Below are 23,913 nucleotides of genomic sequence, written 5' to 3'. Positions count from 1 at the left end.
AACGGGCTTACTCCTCTGTGTTGCGTATACGTGCGTCGATTACAAACGGTCAGGTCTGAGTTCAACTTATGCTTTTAACGCTCCAAAGCTATTCACCTGGACTATGAGGCACGCCGTAGAAGCGGGCTCCTCCGGCTTAATTTTGAGACCACCCTGGGATCTTTAACGTGTGCTGAAATCTCCACACACGGGCGTTTTTTTTTTTTTTTTTTTCGCCTCCTGCTTAAAAGCCGGCCACCGCGGCCGGGATAGCAGCCGCGTCCTTGGGTCAGATCTGAGTTTACGTAGGCCGTCATGCATACGTGACCGCAGGAAATAGCTGGCATTGTCGCTTTGTTTCCAGCCCTATTTCGGTTTGCTGACACACTCGCACGGGCAATGTGCCTCTGTCCAGGGTGCACCTCTACGCCGAGACAGTGATCCCTGACTGCAATGGAACCATCGAGGAGCTCGACTACTCGTGGAAGGTGGATACGCCCCTGGTGCGGTTCAACTTCGACCACCGCTACTCCCCCGCTTACAGGATTAGGCCGTTCGACCTGCCCGGTACGTGAATCCTACCGTGGCTTTCGCGATTGTTAGCCCCACTTTTTGCGCGCGGCTCAAGTGCCTTTTAGAGAGGAGAAATTTTCGCTCTCCACTTTCAAAGGAGCCGCTTGTGAGCCATTTTTGGAAGACATGCTTGCCTGTAATCTTAATGTGAATGAAATTATGAGGCGGAATTCTGTCCGTTCCGTTATCGTCAATTCTAGCGGACCCTAATCTGCTGAAGGTGGACGGCAGGGGTGTGTCGTGAACGCTGTTTCTGAATTTACATAAGACGCTTCGCAACCGGAACTATGTCACACTTTGAACACGCATTTTTTGTTGTTATTGAACACAACTAAGAATTAAGCCCATCGTAAATTTTACGTGTGCGCTATTGCGGAACATCTCGTTCATTATATTCTTGGTGCTCCAAAGGTATCGAAGTCTCGAATGTCTCGAATGAAGTGTCGAACAAAAAAGTCTCAAATGAAGTGCTGAAATTTATGCATTCTGACAACAGATCAATCTCCGCCACTAAACTCTTAATTTTTAAAAATTAGGCGGGATTCATTTTATTTCGCTGACTATTACCACCGCTGGCAACGCGAGGCGCCTAGTTTAACGAGACAAAATTTGCTTCTTTTACGACTTCGCAGAAAGCTGAACATTGTGTTTTTTTTTTTCAGGCGTGCGTTTCTGAATATACTTGCTTGTTTTGCCTAGCAACGAACTGCTTGAATGGCCACGGAGATTTCATCGGGAGCACGTAGACGTTACTCACAGAGCAGTAGCCCGCAAACAGCACTTGGATTTCTCTTCTTCATTCTGTTAGGATAAACGGGTCATGCCTTCTCCACCTTGCCATGCACGCAGCGGACACGAACGTGACCTTCACGCTGCGCGTCTCCAACTACTATGCCCCCGAGGACTACGGGGAGGCGTCAGTGACCCTGCTCGTCCTGTCATCACCCCTCACAGCTGTCATAAAGGGTAAGCGGCCGTAACGAGTTTTCGCGAAGTCCACCTCATATGGGTCATTAAGTCTATGATAAATGGGTTTACGATGGCAAAATTTTGGCCGGATTTTGCATGAATGCGACAATATCGCATTGCGTAACTTAGGCACTCTATTTAAAAAAGCCATCGCAATCGGTCAACTGAGAAATTTTACGTTTTTCACACTTCCTCTGTTTAACTGCTTTACGCACGACGGCGTGTCACCCAGGTGGTCCTACCCGCATCGCCGGCTTCAGTCAGAACGACGTTGTCCTAGATGGGTCACCCTCGAGCCGTGGCATCCAACCACTCGTCTACCAGTGGAGTTGCTTGGACGAGGTACGTGGTACGCATATTTTGTCTACGTAAAACGCAACAAAATTTGTCCTTAAAAAATAAAACTTGACACAACGAAATATCATGCTTGAGTTGGGCCTGCCGTGTCACGTGGTAGGTCGCCACCTCTTTGAAGAACCGTACATTCGCTGTTCGTCTATAGGGGAAGTCAGTAGGACTGTTTCACTCGGTGCGTGGTGTCCCCCAGGGAGCTGTACTGTCACCCATAGTTTTCAACACAGTATTTACTCACTTGGCTTGGAGCGCACATGCACAGTATGGTCGACACGCGAAGGCGTGCTGATGCAAAATTTACACCATCTTCCTGCGAGGGGAACCATGGGGTAGATGCGACGCATCGGGGGTTGCCGTTGCATTTCCGTTATGTTAGCGCGTGGATTTTATCGGGTGGCCGGTGCTTGTTACGGTTGCGCCGACCATCGCGATATCAGGCCTGTTAGTCTCCATTTTAAATCATCGGCGGTCACCGGAGGATGTCATCGGAGGAGCGCCAGTGGAACGACTGAGCGGAGCGGCGCAGTTACCGCGTTTATATGTACGGTGAGGGGAATGAGAAAGAGCAGCGCAGAGCAGCGCAGAGCAGCGCATGCGCATGTGTTAACCCGCACCCACGCACAGCTGGCACGGCGACGGAGCGAGCGCAGCCGAGCGCTAACACGCAGATGGCGCTGCGGTGAGAGCGGCGCTAGCGCGCAGCTGGCGCGGCGAGGAGAATGGGGGAGGGATGCGGACGCCGCCGGACTATGCCGGAGGGTCAAGGCGGGTGAAAGAGATGCGTCGCATCAAATATAAAGTGCTACAAAGTTATCCGGAAATTCGGAGGGAAGGTTGGACACCCTGTCTCCATGAGAAGACGAAGTACATGACATTTGCGAACAATGCTGGCCGTAAGAAGCTCGCCATACAATGCATAAGCACTCGCCAGCTTGCAGAAACTACAAAGCTCCGTATCCTGGGCCTGCATAATCACCAGGCTCGTACCGCTACAGGGTGGCTGAAAGCACTGAGGCAAAAGACGGCAAGTACCATTTGTCTAATCCGCCGCATTTCACCAAAAGCTGGCGGTGCAAGAACTGAGGTCGCTCTGAGACAGGTTTGCGCTGTGCTCCAACCACCATTGGTTAATGAAGCCCAGTTTCAGCGTCTCACGGTTTCCCAACATGCTAAACTGGAAGCCATGCGAGCCATCACCGGTCTCCATCTCATCATCCCAATAACGGTCCTCCAAGAACAAGCTCAACTCAATACATCTGACGAGCTCATAACTCAACGCCAACCTGCACGACTGTCAAAGTACTCATGTCTGCAAAACAGCCATGCACTGTACTATCACTTCAATCCTGGCCTCACGACCCCTCCGGAAACTCAGGATGACCTTCCGCCCCGGATTGTACGAGTATAACCGCCTACAAAAGAAGTCATCTGCAGAAAAGGTGTAGTAAGGAGTGTCAATTACAGCTATGGGACCTATGTTTCGTATACACCGACGCTGCGTGCACAGAAACACGGAATGCCATGGCGTGGACCAGCCCCATTCACCCCAGCGTAGAAGGTCGTATTCTCTACATTTTGCAACATGCACCCCAATTCTGTTGGAATTGCAGGCTACGCACGACTATACCTGCTGTGTGCAGCCGCTTCCAACCCTCCATAAATGTTCGTACCGACCCTACGCAGGGGACCTATTATCTCAAACAGGTTATCTCAAACAAAGTCCCTATTGTATCAAACAAACTCCCATCTGCCAACGAATCCACCAGCTCCACAGCAAAAAATCGTGATAGGTGTTTGTGTTGGCAATATCGTAGTCAATGAACGGGCTGACTTCCTGCCACATAATTTCCCGGCCCCCTCATGTCCTGCCCAGCTGTGTGGCCCAAGTGACCCATGGGCCACACGAATGGCTGCAAAGTAGGACCTTCGACGCCGAACGCGTGCTCTTATGTTGCCCAGCTCGGTTCTCCTCCCCCTGAACCTTACCAGGAGGGAGGAAGTTGGAGGTGGCGCTTACTCCTGCCCGCACACATGGATGTCAACCTGCTCCGAGGCGGCAGGAGGGGGAGGGGGGGAGGAAGAGTTAAAACTTTATTTAAAACTGGGAGTGGGGGAGATGGGTGGAGGATAATGCGATGTTCTCCGCGACCTAGGCGGCCCAACTGGTCAGAGCTCCCCAGGGTCTGCTCCCAGTGTAGAGAGGAGGGGATATGGGGAAATGGGCTGTGGCAACGCCACATAGAGAAGGTTTTCTCTTGTTGGCGTTGGCTGCGGGGCACTAGCAGAGAGAGTGATAGCGGGTGTCCGTTTCGAGGCATTGAGGCGAAGGGTAGAGAATGCGGTTGATGCGGGTAAGTATAGTTTGGCAAGGGGTTGTCTGGGTTTGGAGTAGCAACCAGTGGCGAGCGGCCTCGTGGGTGATGGAAGGGTGTGGGGGCGGATATATCCTGCGGAGGAGGCGGAAGTGTTGGGTGATGTCCTGGTGCGAGACTAGAACGTCTCGGAAGCTGGGGGTGCCGTTGGTAGAACCAAAACAAGGGTCTGTTCGGGTGATAAGAACTCGAGCTGTACTGTGGGCCGCCTCATAGGCTTCTGTGCCTGTGTGGGCCAAGGTCCACAGTGGAGCCCCGTGTGGTGGACGGTGTTCTACGGGAAAGGATCTTGAAGGTGACTGGGGATAGTAGTCCTGCAGAGAAGTTGCGAATGGCCGACTGTAGGTGTGGGAGACAACTAGGGCAATGGCTGCCTCCTCCGCAGCGGTCGCAGATGTATGTGTTGTTAGTGCGTCCAATGGAGAGCTGTCGAGCGACGAAATGATGGTTGTGACGAAATCCCGCTTATCGGGGTAGCTAGTGAGGGAGGGAATGTGCGCTGCAGGTGTCGCGCCCTAGCCAGCTGGCGGTCGGCGGGGTTATAGCGGTGCATATTGCGCGGCAGTGGGAGCACATGCAAAAGATGGCGTAGCGGAGTGGGAATAAGGGAGGCCATAGGTGGTGCAACGACTCCGGCAGACCTTCACCATGGACATTCGACATGGACGTTCGAGTTAACCAAGAACATTCTAAGAAAACATCTTCTGGCGGCACGCCTTAATTTGCTGCAAGACACGCATTACCATCGGTGGTTCCATGGTTCTGCCTGCTGGACTATATCCGGGAGGCTAACCTATAGCTTCCTGGATATAGATCGGACTCGCTTCGTATCTACTAAGCCTCTAGTCTATGGAATCAACAAAAACACCAATTTCTGCAATAAGCTAGTATTTTTGTCGCTTGGTAATAAATATTTAGCCATTTAATGTTTTGCAGTGAGTCCTACTCGTGTTTAATTTCTTCTGCGGGCTCATAGCTAGATTTACAAGTTTTAATCTGGCAATTATTTTGGGATTTTTTTCCCGTTAGTTTTCGCAGATGGCAGCATTTTCACGCTCTTGACGGCATTTCCCAGGTCACATTCGTTACACGCTTCCCAGGTTCTTTTTTTTTTTTTTTTGCTGCCTCCATGGTCAGTTAAAATGTTGGTATTAAAATGCAGCTGTTCAAATTGCAGTTATGCGCGCTGAATCAGCATAGGCTATGGGACGTGTAATAGCGGAGGGCTACGGAGTAATACACACAAACCACCTGGGCATCGTTAAGGCGCGCCAAAATCTCAACGCCCGACTGTTTTTGTTTTTTGTTCCGCAAAGAAAACGTTTGCAGTGACCGAGAACCCTACCACGACCTCGCCCTCCTTAGTGCGACGCCTTAGCCACTTAGCCACCGTGGCTGGTAAGGCGCGAAATTCAAGTGGTTGAATTGCTACGGAACACGCCGAGAAGTAAATACAAAAGCGTCACCATTTTGCTTATAAAAGTCTTTTAGCGATCACAGCCAAGTGATCCTTGCGCTATCTACGACAATGAGCATAATTAAACTTTCTCGTTTTTTATTGAGCTTGGTGCTTTTAAATGCGGAGCATTTCTTAGGCTCGCGATGTCACTCGTCGATGTTGTCGGCGCCGTCCACACGCTCACTGCGCATGCGCGTCGCGTCGAGGCGCAGGTGCGCGTCTCTCCCCCGTACCCTCCTCGCTCTCAACAACAGGTGCGGCGGTGCGGGAGGAGCGCGTGTACCCCGTGCGCTCCGTCGCTCTCAACAACAGGTGCGGCGGTGCGGGGGGAGCGCGTCTGTGCGCGCATGCGTCGTAGCTACCCGTGCGCTGCGTGGCGCTCAACAGTAACGGCGGCAGGGCGTGTACACGTGATAACGGCGTGGTGGGTGCGTGGAAAGTTCGCGCGCTTGTGTACGGAAGTGGGCGTATGCGCGTCTCTCTCCCGTACTCCTCTCCCTCGAACGCGGGCGGTGTGTATATAAGCGGCGGAGCGCGCGTTCGGAATTCAGTCAAGGGCGTCTTTGCTTGGCTTTCGCGTGACTTGACGCTTTGCTTGACGGCACCAAGCAATAAAGACAGACTTTAACTTTACACTCCTTGCCTTCGCTTCTGCTTCATTCAATAAATAAGAATAATAAAGACGAAATAACAATTAAGCATTCCCAAACCATACCCAATTACGTAACATTCACGCGATACCCCCACCACTCTGCGACGCATTTACTCGAGTTCCCCCCGTGGGAAGATGCGGGCGGGTTTTTTTTAAAGCGAATTTAACGGCTCCATGTCTCCGAGTTGCAGAGTTACTGAGCTCTTTTCTTTGCGCATCCAAGGACATGCAACCGTGCTACGATTACGGCCCTGCGGCAGTGACCGACCTGCTGCTGAATCCACTGGAGACGAATCGCGAGGTTCTTCGCGTCATGGGCGAGAGGCTGGAGCCCGGCAAGAGGCTCAACTTCACCCTCGAGGTCTTCCGAGGGGACAACAGCAGCACAGACGGCGTGGCTGCGTCTACGCTTGTGGTGACACGCAAAGAGACCATACCGCTGGTAAGGGCCGCTGTTCTCGCGCAGATTTTGTTGTATTGGCAAACGTTTATTGAGCATAAAAGTGGGGGTTGGGGATAGGCGCGAGCTAGCGCAGCAGCTTGGGCGCGAGCGATGAGGCGTTCTTGGTCCTCGCACCGTGAGCTGACCAGCTCGCGCTCCCACTGCTCAGGGGATGGAGAGGGGAGAGGGTTTGGCGCGTAGGGCGTTCCCAGAGCAGGTGGTAGGTGGTGCTCGGGACGGAGCAAAAGGGGCAGTTGTAGGGGTAATTGGAGGGCTCGTTGTAGTGGAGTACCGAGGTGTTGTTGAATGTTCCTCTGTAGTCGACGCCAAATGCCAGCCACCTGTGTGCTGGGGGATGGGTGAGGAGGAAGGAATTGAGGCTGCAGTTGGCAATAATGATATGAGATTTCAGTGTATCGGGGAGGAACCGGTGAATAGGTGTAGGGTCCGGAAAGGTCCTCTTCCACCGAAGAAAACGCCAGGAATGTAAGAGTGCGGGAGGCGGCGCGTGCCGTCTCGTTTTTTTCGAGGGAAGAATGGCCTGGTGTCCACACAATGTGGATGTAGGGGGGGGGGGATACTTGAATGAGGATATTATCTTCAACGCGGAGGGAGAGATGTGGCCTGTACAGTAGTTGCAGCAAGCCTGTTGCGAATCGGTGAGGATTGCCACGTAGTGAGAGGAAGCCGTGGTCGCTGCTAGAGCGACGGCTGTCTCTTCAGCCGTCGTGGTGCTTGCGTGGAGAAGGCTGAGGGAGGTAATATTGACCGATTTGGAGTCGACGAGAACCAGTGCGTGAGCAGGGCGAAATGCATACGGAGCGACGTCCGTGTATCGGGTGTCCGGTTTGTTGTGGTATTCGGCTCGGAGGCGGGTGACGCGGGCCTGTCTTCTGCCTTGATTGAAGGAAGGGTGCATGTGTTTGGGGATGGGAGACACGAAGGTATTAGCGCGGAGTGACGGAGGGATGCGCTGGAGGGTGTGTAAAGGCAGAAGAGTGGGGTAGCCTAGTTTATGCAGTACCGTGCGGCCCGTAGGGGTGAGGGCAAGGCGAGTGAGTTGCTTGACCCGCTGTGCTTCGAAGAGCTCAGAAAGGGAATTGTGGATACCTAATGGCAGAAGGCGGGCAGTAGGCGTGAAGGCATGGAGGCCGAGGGCGATTTTCTACGATTTCCCAATAAGAGCGTCTAATTTGGCATGTTCCTTTGGTATGGGGTTGACGTAGGGAGTACCATATGTAATGCGGATGATCAGTAGGACTTGAACAAGACGGCAGGAGTTTGGTTTTTTTAGGCCATGGCGCTAGGTGCAGATTCTTCTGTTGCGATGTGTGAGATAAGTGACTGTGACATGAAGTTGTGTGACACAATTTACGCGCCCTATTACGAAAAAGAGAGGGCAGTCTCACTTGTTGAAGTCAAATCAGCGGAATCTCAATTTAGAAGAAGTCACGGGTACCCGAAAACTATTTCATTAAACCAGAATCTTTGTATATAAGAGGATAGGAAATTGCCGTGGAATGCAAAGTTGTCCGTTAATTCGGGAAATTTGCTAAATAGGTCGTGCGTAAATCGAGGTTCAACTAAACCCTCGCTACAACGAAATCGCTTGATTCGAATTCAAAATCTCGCTTCATTCTTATTGGATCATGCCAGCTTTTAACAAAATATCGCTTATAATAGAGTCGGAGTTAATTCTAATTGTCCAGAGCGCTTAGTACAAGGGTTCATTGTTTCTGTTTTAGGTGTCCCTGGACGAGATTCTCGTCGGGAACAAGCCGGTGTATGAATATGACTCGGCTGCGGATTCGTACATGGTGACTGCGGGCCCATCAGTTGTCATCCACGCCATCTTCTTCGTCCACTCCAAGTCAATATCCATCAACTGGAACGTCCCAGGTAGAGAAGCAAAGCGCTTTGAGATTTAATTTGAGCTACGTTTTAGCTTTTCCAAGGTAAAGACGTTGTTTAATTTCACGCCACCGGCAGGTCAGGGCCACACGTGTCTGCGCGTTTTAATGAAGATGCGTTGTACTCCTCGTTTCCGAAACCTGCAGTCTTTTTTGCATTATGAAGACCTATTTTGCTCTAACTGTAGACAATTGAAGCTTCCTTCCCGAAAGTGTCCGCATTTATTTTTAAAACCAAATTTTTTTTAGTTCTCGAATTCGAAATTTTTATTTCCCATTGAATTTGCAGAATGTGAAAATATGCAAAAAAAAAAACAATCCAGTGCTAATACAGATGCGTGGGTTCGGCTATAACACTCCATTATTACCTATGCGTTCAGCCAGACGCTTCTATTCACAGACACATTTTTTTCTAGCGTAAGCTACACTGGCCGAGGTTGAGCGGTTTCGCGTGTGCCGTGAAGGGCCGTTTTGCGCAAGCGAGAGAAGCATTGGATTGGTTTGGATCGGATCGGATTGGCTTGGATTAGATTGGATTTACTTAGATTGCATTTGGATTGGATTGGATTGTGTTGGATTGAAATCCAATCCATTTGGGGTACGGGTGCTGAACCTTAGTTCACGCTACGTATATCCTGGCATAGCCGAGCTAAGCCACTGCTCATTTTTTCCTCTTCGTCTTTCAGGTTTTCCCTGCCAGTACAACACTGCGGGGGTTAAGAAAGGACTAGAAGGTCACACGTACCTAACACTGCCAGAAGGTACGTTCACAACCGATACACCTGCCTGAAATAGACAGACAACCGATTTTTGTCGAGTGCATGTACTCAAGCTCACATGAAAGCCAGCGTTCTATATACTGGGGCAACAGAAATTTCTTAATATACAGGTGGAAATAATTTTAATTTTAATTTTAATTTTAGCTGTTACTTTTTTTGTCCCCGTCTAGTGCGCTTTTTACCATGTCGAAGTCGTATCACCAACTAGCCCAAATTTCAGCGTTTACTTGCACTAAAATTTCTGGAGTCTTAAAGGTGGCGCCATACATTGTCTAAACGCGACACTACATTATGTGTCCAAACAACTCCGTCGATTTCAATGCGATTCAAAAACCGCATGAAGGCATTGGAAAGGCTCCCCATGAAACGAAAACGCAGAGGGCTGCGATTCAATTTTTTTTTTTTTTTTTTTTTTGCACGCGATAACACCAGGGCCGACGCGGCACCCCAATTATAGACGCTCTCACCACAAAGGCGCCGAATTACCAACGACGTTCGCTTTACTGGAGAGCGCTGCAATGCGCTCTCTCAGCAATGCGCTGCCACTTGAAGAGTTCAGGAAGGTTCACGGGAGAAGTAAAGCGACTGTTTTGCTACGACGAACGACAGCATCCGTTCGTGCGGCCGATTCCCCGTGTCAAGGAGCCAGCGTAGCATAATATGCGGAGAGCGACGCGTTCCCGCGCGTTTTTCCTCTCTCCCAAACCGGTCCTGTAGCCTTCATACGTTCTCCTGGACGCCGGCGGACCGGTTTCCAGAGTGCGGATACGCTGCGGGGAATACGATGCTGGGGGAAGCGTGCGGATACGCTTCCCTCTCCGCTGATATGTCCCCCGCTTTAACGGGGCAAACACGTGCGGCGAGCGACGCGCTTCGGCATGCATTTCGCCTCTCCGGAAACCGGTCCGGCAGTGGTCAGAAATACACATGAAGGCTACAAGACTGGTTTTGCAGAGGGGAAAAAGGCTTGTGAAAAGGCATCGCTCTCCGCACATATGTTTGGCTCTAAAGAAACGAAGTGAATGTTTTTGCGGAGCTCTGAGTTAACGGCCGAACAATATTCTGACTCGCTTGATAAGGATTGAAAAGGTTTCGTCATTCTCCGTAACCGATTATTTTACCAGCGCATTCGAGAGAGAAGTTTATCCGGATTTTTTTTTTTTTTTGCGCCTATGAGAGCCGAGAAACGTGTACTCATTTGATCGTACACACTGCGCCGTCTCGGCTGCCAAGGAAGCCTGGTCCCCCACGGCTCGTACACGGCCCGCCTGGAGGTGTGCGAGAAGTCCCGCTGCGGAGGCCTCAACGTCTCGCTCACTGCCAAGTCCGGGCCCGCGCTGTGCCGACTGCAGTTCGAGGCCCAAGAACCGGTCGAGCTCCTAAACGTCGTAAGTGTGTACCAGCGGAATGGACGGACACACCAGCGCCACACTCTGGAGCGCGGCGAATAAGACCTTCCGTGGGCATAGTTTAATAACAAGACCTCAGGATAACTTGCACGAGTGCAGCGGATATCCCATAGCTTTGACATTCTGCTTATGTCACTGCATAATTAGGCAGAACGTGGGGTGTTTTTAAAAGGCTAAAACGTTTTGTTTTCCGGTAGAGAATGAAAATGACCATGCAGACGACACTTCCTTCGTGTAAAAGGTGATCAGTGCATGGTGTAGCACAATCCGGAGCTCTCCAACTACTCTGCGGCTCTATGGAAGTTCAGCTCCGAGTTGGACTGCTCTCCGCAAACAAAGGTCCTGTGACGTCATCAAAGCATGCGCTGGTGCTTTCCCGCTCCATCGTGGTCGTGTCCTAGCCTAACCAAAGACCGACATAACCGCCTGAGACAAGCGGGAGTTTCTTACACCCGTGTTTTACCAAACCCGGTGTTTTGACTTTATTAAACCCCAAGTTTTGACCCCTGGTTACATCGACGCTCCTGGATGTCTTTGGAGGCATATATGAAAAAGAAAAGAAAAACATCCCCCTCGCGAGGGGCACGATCAAATGCAGAGCATTTCTGCGGGGGGGCGCGCCTGCAAGTCGTATGGATTACGTATTGGTTGTTGTTGTTGTAATTGTTGTCTTCCAGCGTAGACATTGTCGATGAAGTCGATGGTGAAACGCGCCGTGAGCCCCCTGCCGCGGCTATGACGCAACGTGGAGCGGCTATGACGCAACGTGGCGCGCCTATGACGCAACACAATCCAACACAATCCACTTTAATCCAATCCAAACCAATCCAAGCCAATCCAATCCAATGCCCCTCGCGAGAGAGTGTTATAGCGCCGAAATCGCCACCACACGAACGCCTGATGCTGACGTCACGATCACGCCACAGATGTTAGCGACCGCAGCGCGCGCGAACGACATATGTGGTTTAAGCGCGAACCGACCGCGGCGAGAGAGCGCGATGCGAGCGCCCCCACCTGTTCTTGCGCGCGAACCTAACGCGGCGAGAGAGGGTGTTGCGCACGTCCCCACCTGTTGTGCCCCCGAACCGATCGCGGCGAGAGAGGGCGTTGCGAGCGGAGAGAAGGCGAGGAGGACGCGGGGGAGAGGACGCACCTGTGGCCGACGGTTGAATGAGTCAAGGATATAAGGCACGTTCGTAACCTTCCGTTCTGTGTCGGCTTCGTGGCTCAGTTGGTGGAGTACCATGTACCTTGCGTTCCGCCCGCAGAGTCGTTGGATCGAAACCTGGCGCCGGCGAGTATTATTTGTTTATATAGTGTGGGGGGAGCGATGCGGACTACGGACGCCAACGCGGGTGACATCGTGAGTTACTGAAATGCTCTGCATTTAAAAGCTGGCCCGCATTGCTACATGTAATCCTTTTAAAGCATTCGGTATGGTTTAAAAAGCAGGTCGTAAGGTTTATGCAAAGTTAATGTTCTATGTTTACGCTGCATTCTCCTAGACTATACAACTGTGATATTCATAACTTCAAAGGTAGCGTACAAGTGATCGCAAGACGGCCATACAACCTATACGCGGTGTTCGTGCGGGACCTTCTTGACGACACGCTCACAATGAGGAAATCGTTGCGTCTATGACAGTTCACGATGACCACCGCTTAGCTCCTTTATTTTGCTGTGCGTAACGCTTGGCCCTGGTTATCTCCTACTCTGCCTCCCAGACGACAGCAGTGGTTCGCGCATGCGTGGTGCCTCTCGGCTCCCACCCGATGACGTACCAGCTCTGGTCTAACGACGGAGAAGTGGTCACGGTGCCGCTCACAACTGTACAGCGCTCTCCGTTCCTCGAGTTCATCGTGCCCTCCACAAACTTCACTTCTCTCTGCGTTCAGGTGAGCCAAGCCAGACTAGCTTTAAAGGTACTCCGCAACACTCCCGCTTCCTATCTTTCCTTCGTGTCTGGAAGCACTGCGAAAGCTGCTACAGTTGTCGCCAGCAGAGAACGGCAGTGCGGGATTTGCTCGTCGCACCAAATATCCCTACCGTTTCTGTTTCGGTTTAGTGGCTTTCTTTTTAAAGTGGTTGTCGAATGCGTTCATTGCTGCAACGGAAGGAAAGCCGGCCAAAGCCGCTACACCGCTCTAATGTCGAAATTCCAGCGGTCGAAGAACGCCCATAGCAGGAAAAAGAGAAAAATCTTGTAAGAAAGTTTCGAAGTTACCTAATGGGTATAGAGCAGTAATTTCTGGCCGCGGTACTTTGCAATTCCATAATCTAAACTGGATGTGTTGGTTGACTACATTCCGCAAGCATTTAATATTTCGATAAAAGTTGAAAAAAGTATTGCAGGGTCACGCACTGCGATGTCCTTAGATATTAGTACGCACGCTGGCCCTCGCGCAGCCAAACACTATAAGTGGGCCGCGCCGCCACGTGCGGAACGGAGGTCGGCGAAGACGCTGGGCGCGTGGGGTGTGTGAGAGACGCCGGGCAGTGAGCAACGTTCTGCGTGCCGTGTGGCGTCACTGCTCCTCGCGCATGCGCAGCACGGCTCTCCAGGAGCCACGCGGAACTGCTCAACCTCGGCCAGTGTAGATCACGCTACAGAAGCTCTAGAATGACGACGATGGCGCAGAATTAAAACACTTGAAGGCGCGCCCAACCAATCATCCAACCAACTCGCCCCACTTTCAATTGCGCTTAACTACAGTGGCGTCGCGCGCTGAGCGATTTTCTCAGAGAGTTGACGGGGCACCATTAAAGGGGCACTGACACAAAAGTTTTGCATCTAGTTTGTTTTTTGTTGCCATATTTTCTTGTTGCTCTTTTGTTGCGTTTTCTCTTTGTCGCTACAGTGTAGTGTCCCGCATAAAGTAAAATTTCATATCCTTAGACGTAAAAAGAGAAGAACTTACTGAGCTCAGGGAACATGTGAACAAAAATAAGTGGAGTGTATGACACGTCGTGAGGTGAAATAAGATGTATATTTCCAACCTTTCCCGCTGCCCTGAACGGTAGCATTGTCCGCTTCGCCTCTGGCTGAACTTGGGGAAGAAATATGAAAACGGCCATTGTTCTGATTCCCTGAAACCATTGCCTCAGGTCTGCGACGTGTCCCAGCAGTGCAGCTCCTTCTGCAACGACACTTTGGAGACGGTGCCCCCGGGGAATTTGAGCGAAAGCCTAGCGATGGCCTTCAAGAGGGCTGCCAAGCAGTTCCGGCAAGGTGGGAATTTTGTTTCACCTGTCGTCCGCCTTTCGCCGTATCAGTTTATTGCCTTTTTCATGCTGGTATGCGCCAAGATGTGTGTTGCCTGACCACCATAGTGAATCGTCCATATACGGCAGGCAGAGAGACTGTATTTCATGTCCGATCGGGATGGGTTTTGAAATGTAGACGTCGTGAACGATTCCTCTTCTTTAGCCCTCTGCCAGGATTTGTTGGGTCCTAGCGGTGGCATCGGCCATCCAGGAAGCTGTCAGTTGTGGCTCCGGTGTGGAGCTGAGCCGAACATTTTTAACACGAAAGTGTTTTATGCCGGGATACACAAATATTTCCCTGACGTCATATCCGTCACGGAACTGACGCCAGGTACAACGAAGCAAGCGGCCTGTAAAGGGTGCACGCCTGCACACAGGGTCTTCTTACGGGGAAGCAACCTTTAGAACCAAAGAGTACGCTATACTTGGGTTGTTCGTTTTCGGGTTTGATATTTTAACACAAAAGTGTCTCATGCCGGGATACACCAAGATTTCACTGACGTCATATCTGTTCAGGAAATGACGCCAGTACACCTTTGCCGAAGCGACCCGCCAGCAGGACGTCGCTCGCAAGCCTACCCGCAAGACAGCCGCCGACCCGCAAATCATGCTCAGCTGCAGATTTCGCTGCACGTTTCACTTTCGTGTTTTACCGATTCCTATGACAGAGGAATCAACCACAGATTTTTTATTGTTTTGTTGTGGTTGTTGTTGTTTGCCCAGTCATTCAGAATCGTTATTTAAAGGCCAGAACAGACGTGTCAGCTTACAAGAAATGACGTAACAATGCCCGTTACAGCAACACTAAAGGGACCCGAGTCTTTCAAGAAACACGATAGGACAGTACAGCTTCCATGGACGAGACAGGCTTGTCCTTGGCAGTTAAGCGCCCGGTTAATGATCAGCACAACCTTTTCCCTTGCGCCCAGGGAACAAGCTGTCCAGCGTGGTGACCCTGGTGTCTGCGCTGTCCGACGACAGCGCCGAGGTGCCGGGTGTCGTGCTGGACCAGCTGCTCAGCGCCACGTTCCAGAGCACCAACGCCAAGAGGCTGGAAGCGGGAGAAATCCGCGCTCTCTACCAGGCCTGCCGGGTCATGATGGCTCGCGGAAACGTCGACCTCGTGTCCGGAGCACTAGAGGCCAGCTCGGTCATCTCCGAGGTCGCTTTAGACAAGAAGGCACGTACGGTGGACTCCCTTTAACAGTTTTAATTGCTTTGAAGGGGCCAGGAAGACAAAATGCAGCCTTGCTCAGTTTGAAAAATAACTCGCCTCTAGGAACTCATTCAGCTCTCTACTCAAGCTAGGAAAGGCATTCCTTTTTAACCAAGAAAATACCCGCAATAAATGTTGAGATTCTTTCAAAATTCGCGCCACACGACGCCAGCAGTGACGTATTAAGGGGACACAAAAAAGTAGTTATCAGTGTGTTAACTACACGTCAGTATTCAGGTGATACGATCGAACGGAAGTAGAGGCCCCACTGCGACCGCCCAGTCATGTTTTTGGCGGTGGATTATAGGTCGGCATTCGCCAATCTCACAGATGATATTGTGTGATGTCATAGAGACATCGCCAGAAACTGCCTGGGAGCGTCGCCACTGCGGTATCTGTTTTCTTTAACATCTACATTATCTGCTAGAAGTTTGCGATAAAATAGGTATCATCTTTATCGAGACCAAGTAGCCTTTGTAATGAACCGAAATCGGTATTTGCCTTCGTGGCCCCCTTATGCTTAACTGCGGGTGCTAGGTGGAAGTACACGCCTGTTGCGTGCATTGCGTGCAACAAGCGATGGTTGTCCAGTTGCAGCAGAGGGCGCGCGCGCATTGTATCTTGCTGTCACATTCCGTGGTCTTGGGGATTACTTCCGCAGAAGAATTAATCCTTCCCTATTCTCCAGATTCCCGTGGGCTTTGACACGCTCGAGGACCTGTTTATGTGGACAAGAAACGTGAGCGTTCGCTACCCTGACAATGACCAAGTGCGCAGGAACGTCGAGAACGCCCAACGAAGGATCGAAATGGTACGCAACACTATTTTTATTTTCTCCTGTGGTCGGTGTCTTCTGTATTATGTATTTTAATGTAATTCCCGACCAGACGGGCGTCCATCGAAGCCTCCATTTTATCTTTCACTATTCCACACTGTTCCGCGTACCCTCAGCCTCTACTATTTAGCTGTTCAAGCTTTGAGTTCTGCCTTCGAATGTTACCACAAAAAATACCAATCAAAATCCCTAGCGCATGTGAGCGTGTGCCTCGTGAGGAGCGCACGGCGTCGGGCAGCTCGCCCTTCGAGAACATTCTGCCCAGCGTTCGTGGAGTGATCTCTCCCGTGCTGTTCTCCTCGCCAGTTCATGTGCGTTCGCACCTGGAGTGGGCAGCACAGACTCCGAGTTCGCGCTACGGACGCCGAGTTCGCGAAGCCGGTTGCCGCGGGTTCTACGGCGTGCACTCGCTGTCCATTTTGGGATAGACGGGAAAGCCTGCGGACGAAACGATACGCGCCTGCAAGTCATGGAGTAGTTTCAGCAGCAAGTTCGGAGAACCGTGTGAGGTGCAACAGCCGCGTCTCCGGCGAAGGAAGGGGAAGGGGCCACCAGCTCTGCTGTTTTTCCAGCCTTAGAACACTAGCGCAAGCTGCGCCATTTTTTTTTTTTTTTTTTTTTTTTTTGCAAACGATTTGTGCTGGATGTGTAGCAGCCAGAATCTAGATGCGCCGGGTGTGTGTGTGTCTGCTGACTTACGCAACACCAAACTTGCGCGTACACACGGTTTGTTTTTCCAACTCTTTCAAATTACTTTAAAAACCGAGTGGCGGTTAATCGTACACCTTTTTCACCGAGTAGGCTCAAGCTTCACGGGTTGCCCTGGCGGCCGCGGTCGCCTCCAAAACGGCGGCCACCATCGTCAACTATAACTGTGCTCAGAAATAAATGCGTTTCTTCTTCTTTTTCTTCTTCACCGAGCGCTTGGTGGGCTGGGCGAGCTTTAGAGATCTTATACCCATTACAACATCCGCCCGTAACGACTTGGTCCTGCTAGATACACTAAAAAAAGTTGTCCCTCTGACAGGTGTCGACAAGTCTCGGTGGATGCTTAAACAAATACAGTAAACCCTCGTTCTAACGAAGCCCTCAAGACATGAGACTGGCTTCGTTATAAGTGATAGTTCGTTAAATCGGAGGTGATTTGCTGTCTATACGCACTGCACTGGAGACCGTGAAACACTTTAAATAAGGCGAGATTTCAAATGGAGTAATTCCGTTATGACGAGTTCGTACTTACTCTTACTTCAAACCAGAAACTGAGGATTTTAATCGTTTGATTTTACGTTGTTCCCTGTACCGATGTCTTCCTTTTCTCCCCCTTCTCACCGGTGGCGACAGGTGACGGCGTCGCGGCTGCCCAAGGGTCAGCAGGTGCGCTTCGTGGCCGACCAGATCACGCACGTTCACCACCGCTTCCTCACCAGGGACCAGGTGACGATACCCAGCCTCGACAAGCCCGGAGCCACGGACGCCGCCATCGGCTTCGACAAGGCTCTGTGGGAAAGGTGCGCCACTCTTCGTTGCGGGCGCTGGTATACGACGCGGCACGAGAAATAATAACACGGAGCATGCAGGTCGTGATAACAGGTTCCCAACTTTAAAGGGACAGACAACCGATTTTTGTCGCGTATATGTTCTCTAGCTCATAGGAAAGCCAGTGTTTTATATAGCCCGGTAACCACAAGCAATTTCTAAACAAATCGGCGGAAATAATTTTAATTTGGCAGAAAAATTCCTGAAATCGGAAGGGTGGCGGTTCGTAGTGTCGAAACTTGGCACTACAATATGTGTCCCTGTCACGTGACCTGCAAACCTAGCAGCTACTGTAACTGCTGAAACGTTTATTTACGTATTCAAAACCTTTCAACACAAGTGTTTGTACAAGGTTAAATTGTATATGTATTTCTAAACATTATTTTGAAAATTCTAAAGACACGCCACCCGCCGCCGCTGGGTTGCTCTCAGTGTGGCTAACTAAGCCACCACGCCCAGAATCAACGGCAGCGTTCAGTAAACAGACCCAGTGAAGGAGCTTTGACGATTCTCCCTGAGTCAAAGGCGTTTGTTCTGCCAAAATATTTGATTTCAGTTTCCAAATACGCCAACGGCAGCTAAAAAAAAAAAAAAAAAAAAAAAACGTCGCCCCCGGGGAAAATCGAACTTCCCACCTCCGCAACGTGAAGCCGGATTCTACCTATCGTCTATCCCAACAGACGGCGCATTCGTGCACAATAGACCGTTGCATTGAAAAAACACGTAAAGGAACAGGAAAGCCTGCGATTCAAACTTTTTTGCTGGGGACAAGTTTTTAAATATCGTTTTTCATTTCGCATACAGACAAAAGTATGTTGCCGAGCTACTCTATGTCATGTTGCCAACATCATTTTTGAGAGGGACACATACGGTTCGCAGATCTAAAAATTTCGATTGAAAAAGTTCTAGGGCGTTATCAGCAAAACCGTTTCTCGTCAAGGTGCTTTAAGTGATGCCCTTTCATTTGGGATAGAGAATATATACTCGACAAGAATCGGTTGTCTGTCCCTTTAAAAGGTAGTATGAATTGTGCAGTTCCGTTACGGCAGTGCTGGTACGATAACCAGCGAAAAAATACAGCGAGATGTACATGTGTATTTCGACACAAATTGCATTTCGCAGTACCAATCATGAAATGTTCCTTTCTGCTTGCAAGCTTGAGAGAGAGAGAGAGAGAGAGAGAACGTTGTGCAACAATGCTGGCCAGGTTTGCCTAGCAGACACCAGGTTAACTCATCCTTATTCTTATAATTTACTTCACCTGGAGCCAGGTTCGTCTGTGCAAAAATAATTAAAAAGGAACTGCTGAGGACCATGCTCAGTAATGAGCATGCCTATAGCCAGTATTCAATGGCGTGGAATGCATGCAGGCAACCATGCGAGTGCGCCGCCATATCTGCGGCCAAGCGTCTGTTTCCAATGCGACGTTGTGCGCACGGCCCCTAGATCAGGTACCCCTCTTCTCCTCCATGCCTTCATGGCGGCCAGGCAGGCCGCGGGCCGCGACGTGACCTTGTGTTTCCGTGCAAGGCGTGTGCGAGTGATTCGATAGTCAGTTGTACCGCGATAGCGTTGGTTACGCGAAAAGTCACGATTCAGCTCATGAGTGTGACAATCTTATCTGCCATTCAACGCCAGCCTCTGCGCACACCTACGAGCGAGTGCGAGTCGGTCGTGGCACAAAGGTTGCAACGTGAGCGCAGTAGTCCGTTTGACAGCAGGAACTGCATCATTTCCAAACTGTTGCCCACTGAACGAAAAGTAATACCTCGACGCTAAGTGCTGTTGAGTGCAGCACAGTACGATCTACCTATCGCCAGACGCGTATGAAGTAGCCGCCGCTGATCAGCTGATTGCCAGCCGCTGCGCTCTAACGTCAGACATGAGTTGTTTTGCTGAGTGTAGCGCACGAGAAAGCCAGCGCAAAATCGGTGTACGCGTGAACCATATCTCCAAAGAAATTATTCGTTTTTTGTACTCAACCACGTATTAGAGGGCACTTACCAGACTTAAAGTCGTGGATGCGGTGCGCGTGCACTTGAGTCGACATCCGCGCCGGCTGGCTACTGCAGCGTCAGACTTATGCTGCTTATACGCGCCGTTCGCAGCCGCGGTTTCATCCTCCGTAGATTCGAAGAGCACCAGGGTAGGTAGAGCGCCATCACTTAATTTGAGTGCGATTAATATTATATCTGTTGACGCCACTACCGGTAATCGGGCTGAAACGGAGCAGACAATGTGCGCTGTTGTTTTTTTTTTTTTCGAGATGCGGGCGCAAAGCGCATGCGCTGGCGCGGTGGCCACCGACATGGTCGTTTTCAGTGTTCCCAGGCGGAGAAATCTCCCGCCAAACTTTTCATTGAATACCCCCTATAGATAGGATCAGCCAAAAGATTAGCAGACAGGTCGGTTGTTATTAAGATTTGCAGGTTCATTGGGCGTGAACAAGAAGACTCAACTTCTGCAGGTCAACCGGACTGATGAAAAGACTGGAAGGCACCACAACAGCGTACACACCAACGTCTGAGACCAGCCAGGAATGAATAAACGCTCTATAACAACTTTAAAAAGAACTTGGGCCGGTTCGACGGGCCATAGCAATAGTAATTTTATAAAAGTAACGTTAAAGGGACAGTGAAGTGAATTTGCCAAACTTTTGTTTTAGGGGCGAAGCTCCTCTTGCTCGGGCCCTGTCCCGGCCATACACGACACATTAATGATGATTGTGGCAGGATTCCCCTAGGAATTGGCCAACCAAAGATTGGCCGAAGAGGTCAAAACGTTCAACGCGTTCGTTGCTACCCAACAAGGAGGAGAGGAAGAAGAAGAGGTTGTCGTTCGTCACCTGCGAGCTGAAGACACGTACCGGGGGTACGCGACGCAAGACGCTCTGCAGAAGGCGACGGCCAAGGTGGCTAAAATGTCACACACCGAATTCGTCAAGTTACCCATGGAGATTCTCATCGTCTCAAACAACCCCTACATAATCACCACAAACACCGACGTCGTCGACGGGCTTGTCAACGGAGTGGTGGAAAGCTTGACGTGTTCAGCATTTATATGATGTGCGGGCGAGTGTTTCACGGTTTTACTGATAAGCATTTTAGCTTCGCCCCTCTCATCATCATTCACTTCGTGGAGCTGGCGGGATTTTTTTGTTTGCATTGCACAGACTGGCTCAAATGAACACTTTTCATCTTTTATGCGGCCGATAAAGCAGTATTTAATTTACATAGCCTATAAAAATAAAATAGGTAAGCTTGCACTCACGCACAAGTCTTGAATGGCGATGCTTTATAGGTGAGCATTGCCGGACACATAGTTAAGTTTCAGCATCATTGTTTATTTTCATAGTTGCGGTGCTAGTAATCGTCGTCCTATGCACCGAAGAGGTCGTCGTCTTCTTCGCTGCGAGTGGTGGATGCAAAGTTATCATCGGGATTGTATACTTCCACCAGCTCTTTGTCGTCGACTCGAGGCAGCGTTGGCGGGCTCTGCAAGGAGTCCCGGGAAGGAGTGGGCACTCGTAGCCATGTCGTCATCGGAGACGCCCAACTGCGAGGCGCTTCGCCCCCACCTTTAGAGTTCACCTGGCTCCTCCCTGTGTCGTCAGAGGCGTGTTCACGCCATTCCGAGAATCGCATGTTTCGGCACTGTGTCCGCAAGCAGTCGGTGCTTATGCCATCACCACGCCAATGAGAACTCGCGAGTACGTCAGTTTCAGTAAGCACGCATTCTGCCAACTCGCTCATGGAGAAATGAAAGTTTCCGCACGAAGTGGGGAATGAAGCACAGAAAGCATCACCAAAATGCAAAAATCAACTAAGAAAAGAAGTCCAAAAAAGAAATTCGAGCTTGCTAATAGCTAAACAATGCACCCAGTGCTCGAGACTACTCGGCCATAGCTACATCACTGCCGGTGGTGGAAATATAAATGATATATTGCATAGCCTGTTTGTTTGTTTAGTTTCAGCATTTCCAACAGCTTAGATGATTATTCCTTGAATATCACTTGTGCAGTAAGCGTCATTCAAATTTCCGCGAATATCTTATCTCTAGCGACTGCATTCTTTAGGCAGAAAAGCGATCGCAAATGTGTGGTGGTGCTGCTGAGTTCACGCAGCGCAAAAAGTGCTGCCCGCACCTTGGTTTTATGCTTTACAATAAAGGTTTCCGTTGATTTTAATTCTTTAGTACCTATATTAACTTCGCTGACTTTTCTCTTGCCTTTGATTGGCCTTAAATTTTCTACTAGCGTACCAGTCAGAGAAGTGTGGGATGTTCGCTTGTGTGAAGCTACGTTGACATTATAGACGTTACTAAGCTTGATACAGTCTACAAACTACAAACCAACAAACTAAAGGCCCATTCTTCCAGGCAAAAATCGTGTCGTGGCTTAGTTTCCACTGAGCGACCGAATTTGGACGACCCTCCGGCGGCCGGCCGACTGGTTCTGTCGGAGCTCAGAGGGTCGGCAAGCCGCGCAGTAGCGCCGGCCGGCCGACTGATTCTGTCGGAGCTCAGAGGGTCGGCAAGCCGCGCAGTAGCGCAGTCAAGCCAATCCATCTCGACTAAGCGTCACACGAAACGTCACAGAAAACCAGCAAGAACGATGCAGAGAGTAAAAGAGCACTTTAGATTTGAATTTTCTGCTAAATAAAGTCGCGTAAAAGCACCGAGAGTGGTCGAAACATGACCTAGGGACTCCAGACTACTATTTGCGCAAATAATTTCATAATGTTTGCAAATCACTTCAGATCCGTTCAGATTCATGTCCCTTTAAGTTCAATGAAACGAGCTTCCTGGATCAGAGACCAAACTCGAGTAGACGATATCATATATATATATATATATATATATATATATATATATATATATATATATATATATATATATATATATATATATATATATATATATATATATATATATATATATATATATATATATATATATATATATATATATATATATATATATATATATATATATATATATATATATATATATATATATAAGGTTAGTAGAGACAGAGACAAACGAGAAAGACGTAGAAAATAGAAAAAAAAGTTTACTGACGTTTCAGGGAGAGGACTCCCTTTCTCTCCCTGAAACGTCAGTAAACTTTTTTCTATTTTCTACGTCTTTCTCGTTTGTCTCTGTCTCTATTAACCTTATTTTTTTTTCGCGCTCTGTGTGAGTTTTTATCTTTTCAGACTATATATATATATATATATATATATATATATATATACATATATATATATATATATATATATATATATATATATATATATATATATATATATATATATATATATATATATATATATATATATATATATATATATATATATACATATAGTTCAAACAAAGAAAAGTGAAGGAGCTTGGGCTGGCCACGTCATTAGGCGAAATGACGTCCGGTGGACTACCAGGGTAACAGAGTGGTTACCGAGTGACAGGTCTAGAAGGAGGGGAAGGCCAATAACTCGATGGAGGGAAGAAATAAGGAAACTCGGAGGCAGAGAATGGATCCGAACAGCGCAGGACAGGAACAGTCGGAGGTCGAAGGGAGAGGCCTTCAACCTGCAGTGGACCTAGTAGGCTCTTGTTGTTGGTGGTGACAGTGATGATGATGATGATTAGGATGATAGGCATGCGACTTCTTTCTTTGTTGCTTGGTCAGTCAGGTAGTTCGCGGTCGCTGCTTTTGCACCGCACAACTCTGTCAAGGAAAAGTCAGCTGGCATTTTGTCCCGTGATTTTCTAATAACCTTGGTTTCTCTCTTTTTCTCTGTCCCCTCAGGTTCCAAATATGGAAGTGCGGCCGGCAGACATGCCAGGGCGTGGTGCTCGTGGTGACCGTGCACCAGACCAACCCGTTCGTCGGCAGCGACGTGGGAACCCGCATGACGCCCGTCGTGTCGGTCACCTTCCGTGCCCCAGACACTGGTCAGTGCGGGGACAAGTGATCGACACCGTTCAGACGAGCAAAACCTTTTCACTATATCCACTAGGCATCCGCAAGAGCAGCAATTTGTACAATTTTAATTGCGGAGTTCGCAATTCCCATTGATGCTCCAGTAGAACAGACTCTTGGGCAAGTTCGTGCATATTTGGTAAAACTTAGAGCGCGAATTAACAAGGACGATAGAAAGAAG

General features: G+C 49.6%; 1 protein-coding gene across 1 annotated transcript in view; it reads left to right on the top strand.

Moving 5' to 3' along the window:
* The window catches only part of LOC144162683 (uncharacterized), an 88,322-nt gene that overhangs the window by 56,457 nt on the left and 7,952 nt on the right, over nucleotides 1–23,913 (top strand). Inside the window, exons 15-27 of the mRNA XM_077693318.1 lie at nucleotides 395–546; nucleotides 1,402–1,518; nucleotides 1,754–1,863; nucleotides 6,582–6,800; nucleotides 8,546–8,699; nucleotides 9,397–9,471; nucleotides 10,723–10,877; nucleotides 12,623–12,793; nucleotides 14,004–14,127; nucleotides 15,092–15,342; nucleotides 16,067–16,189; nucleotides 17,555–17,721; nucleotides 23,559–23,704. Of these exons, the coding sequence (XP_077549444.1) occupies nucleotides 395–546; nucleotides 1,402–1,518; nucleotides 1,754–1,863; nucleotides 6,582–6,800; nucleotides 8,546–8,699; nucleotides 9,397–9,471; nucleotides 10,723–10,877; nucleotides 12,623–12,793; nucleotides 14,004–14,127; nucleotides 15,092–15,342; nucleotides 16,067–16,189; nucleotides 17,555–17,721; nucleotides 23,559–23,704 (1,964 nt within the window). The remainder of the gene's footprint in view (nucleotides 1–394; nucleotides 547–1,401; nucleotides 1,519–1,753; nucleotides 1,864–6,581; nucleotides 6,801–8,545; nucleotides 8,700–9,396; nucleotides 9,472–10,722; nucleotides 10,878–12,622; nucleotides 12,794–14,003; nucleotides 14,128–15,091; nucleotides 15,343–16,066; nucleotides 16,190–17,554; nucleotides 17,722–23,558; nucleotides 23,705–23,913) is intronic.

The sequence above is a fragment of the Haemaphysalis longicornis genome, unplaced genomic scaffold (genome assembly GCF_048455015.1).
Source record: "Haemaphysalis longicornis isolate Haplotype H1 unplaced genomic scaffold, Haemaphysalis longicornis Haplotype H1 scaffold_12, whole genome shotgun sequence".
Lineage (NCBI taxonomy): Eukaryota > Metazoa > Arthropoda > Arachnida > Ixodida > Ixodidae > Haemaphysalis > Haemaphysalis longicornis.
This window is presented reverse-complemented; position numbering and strand designations above follow the sequence as displayed.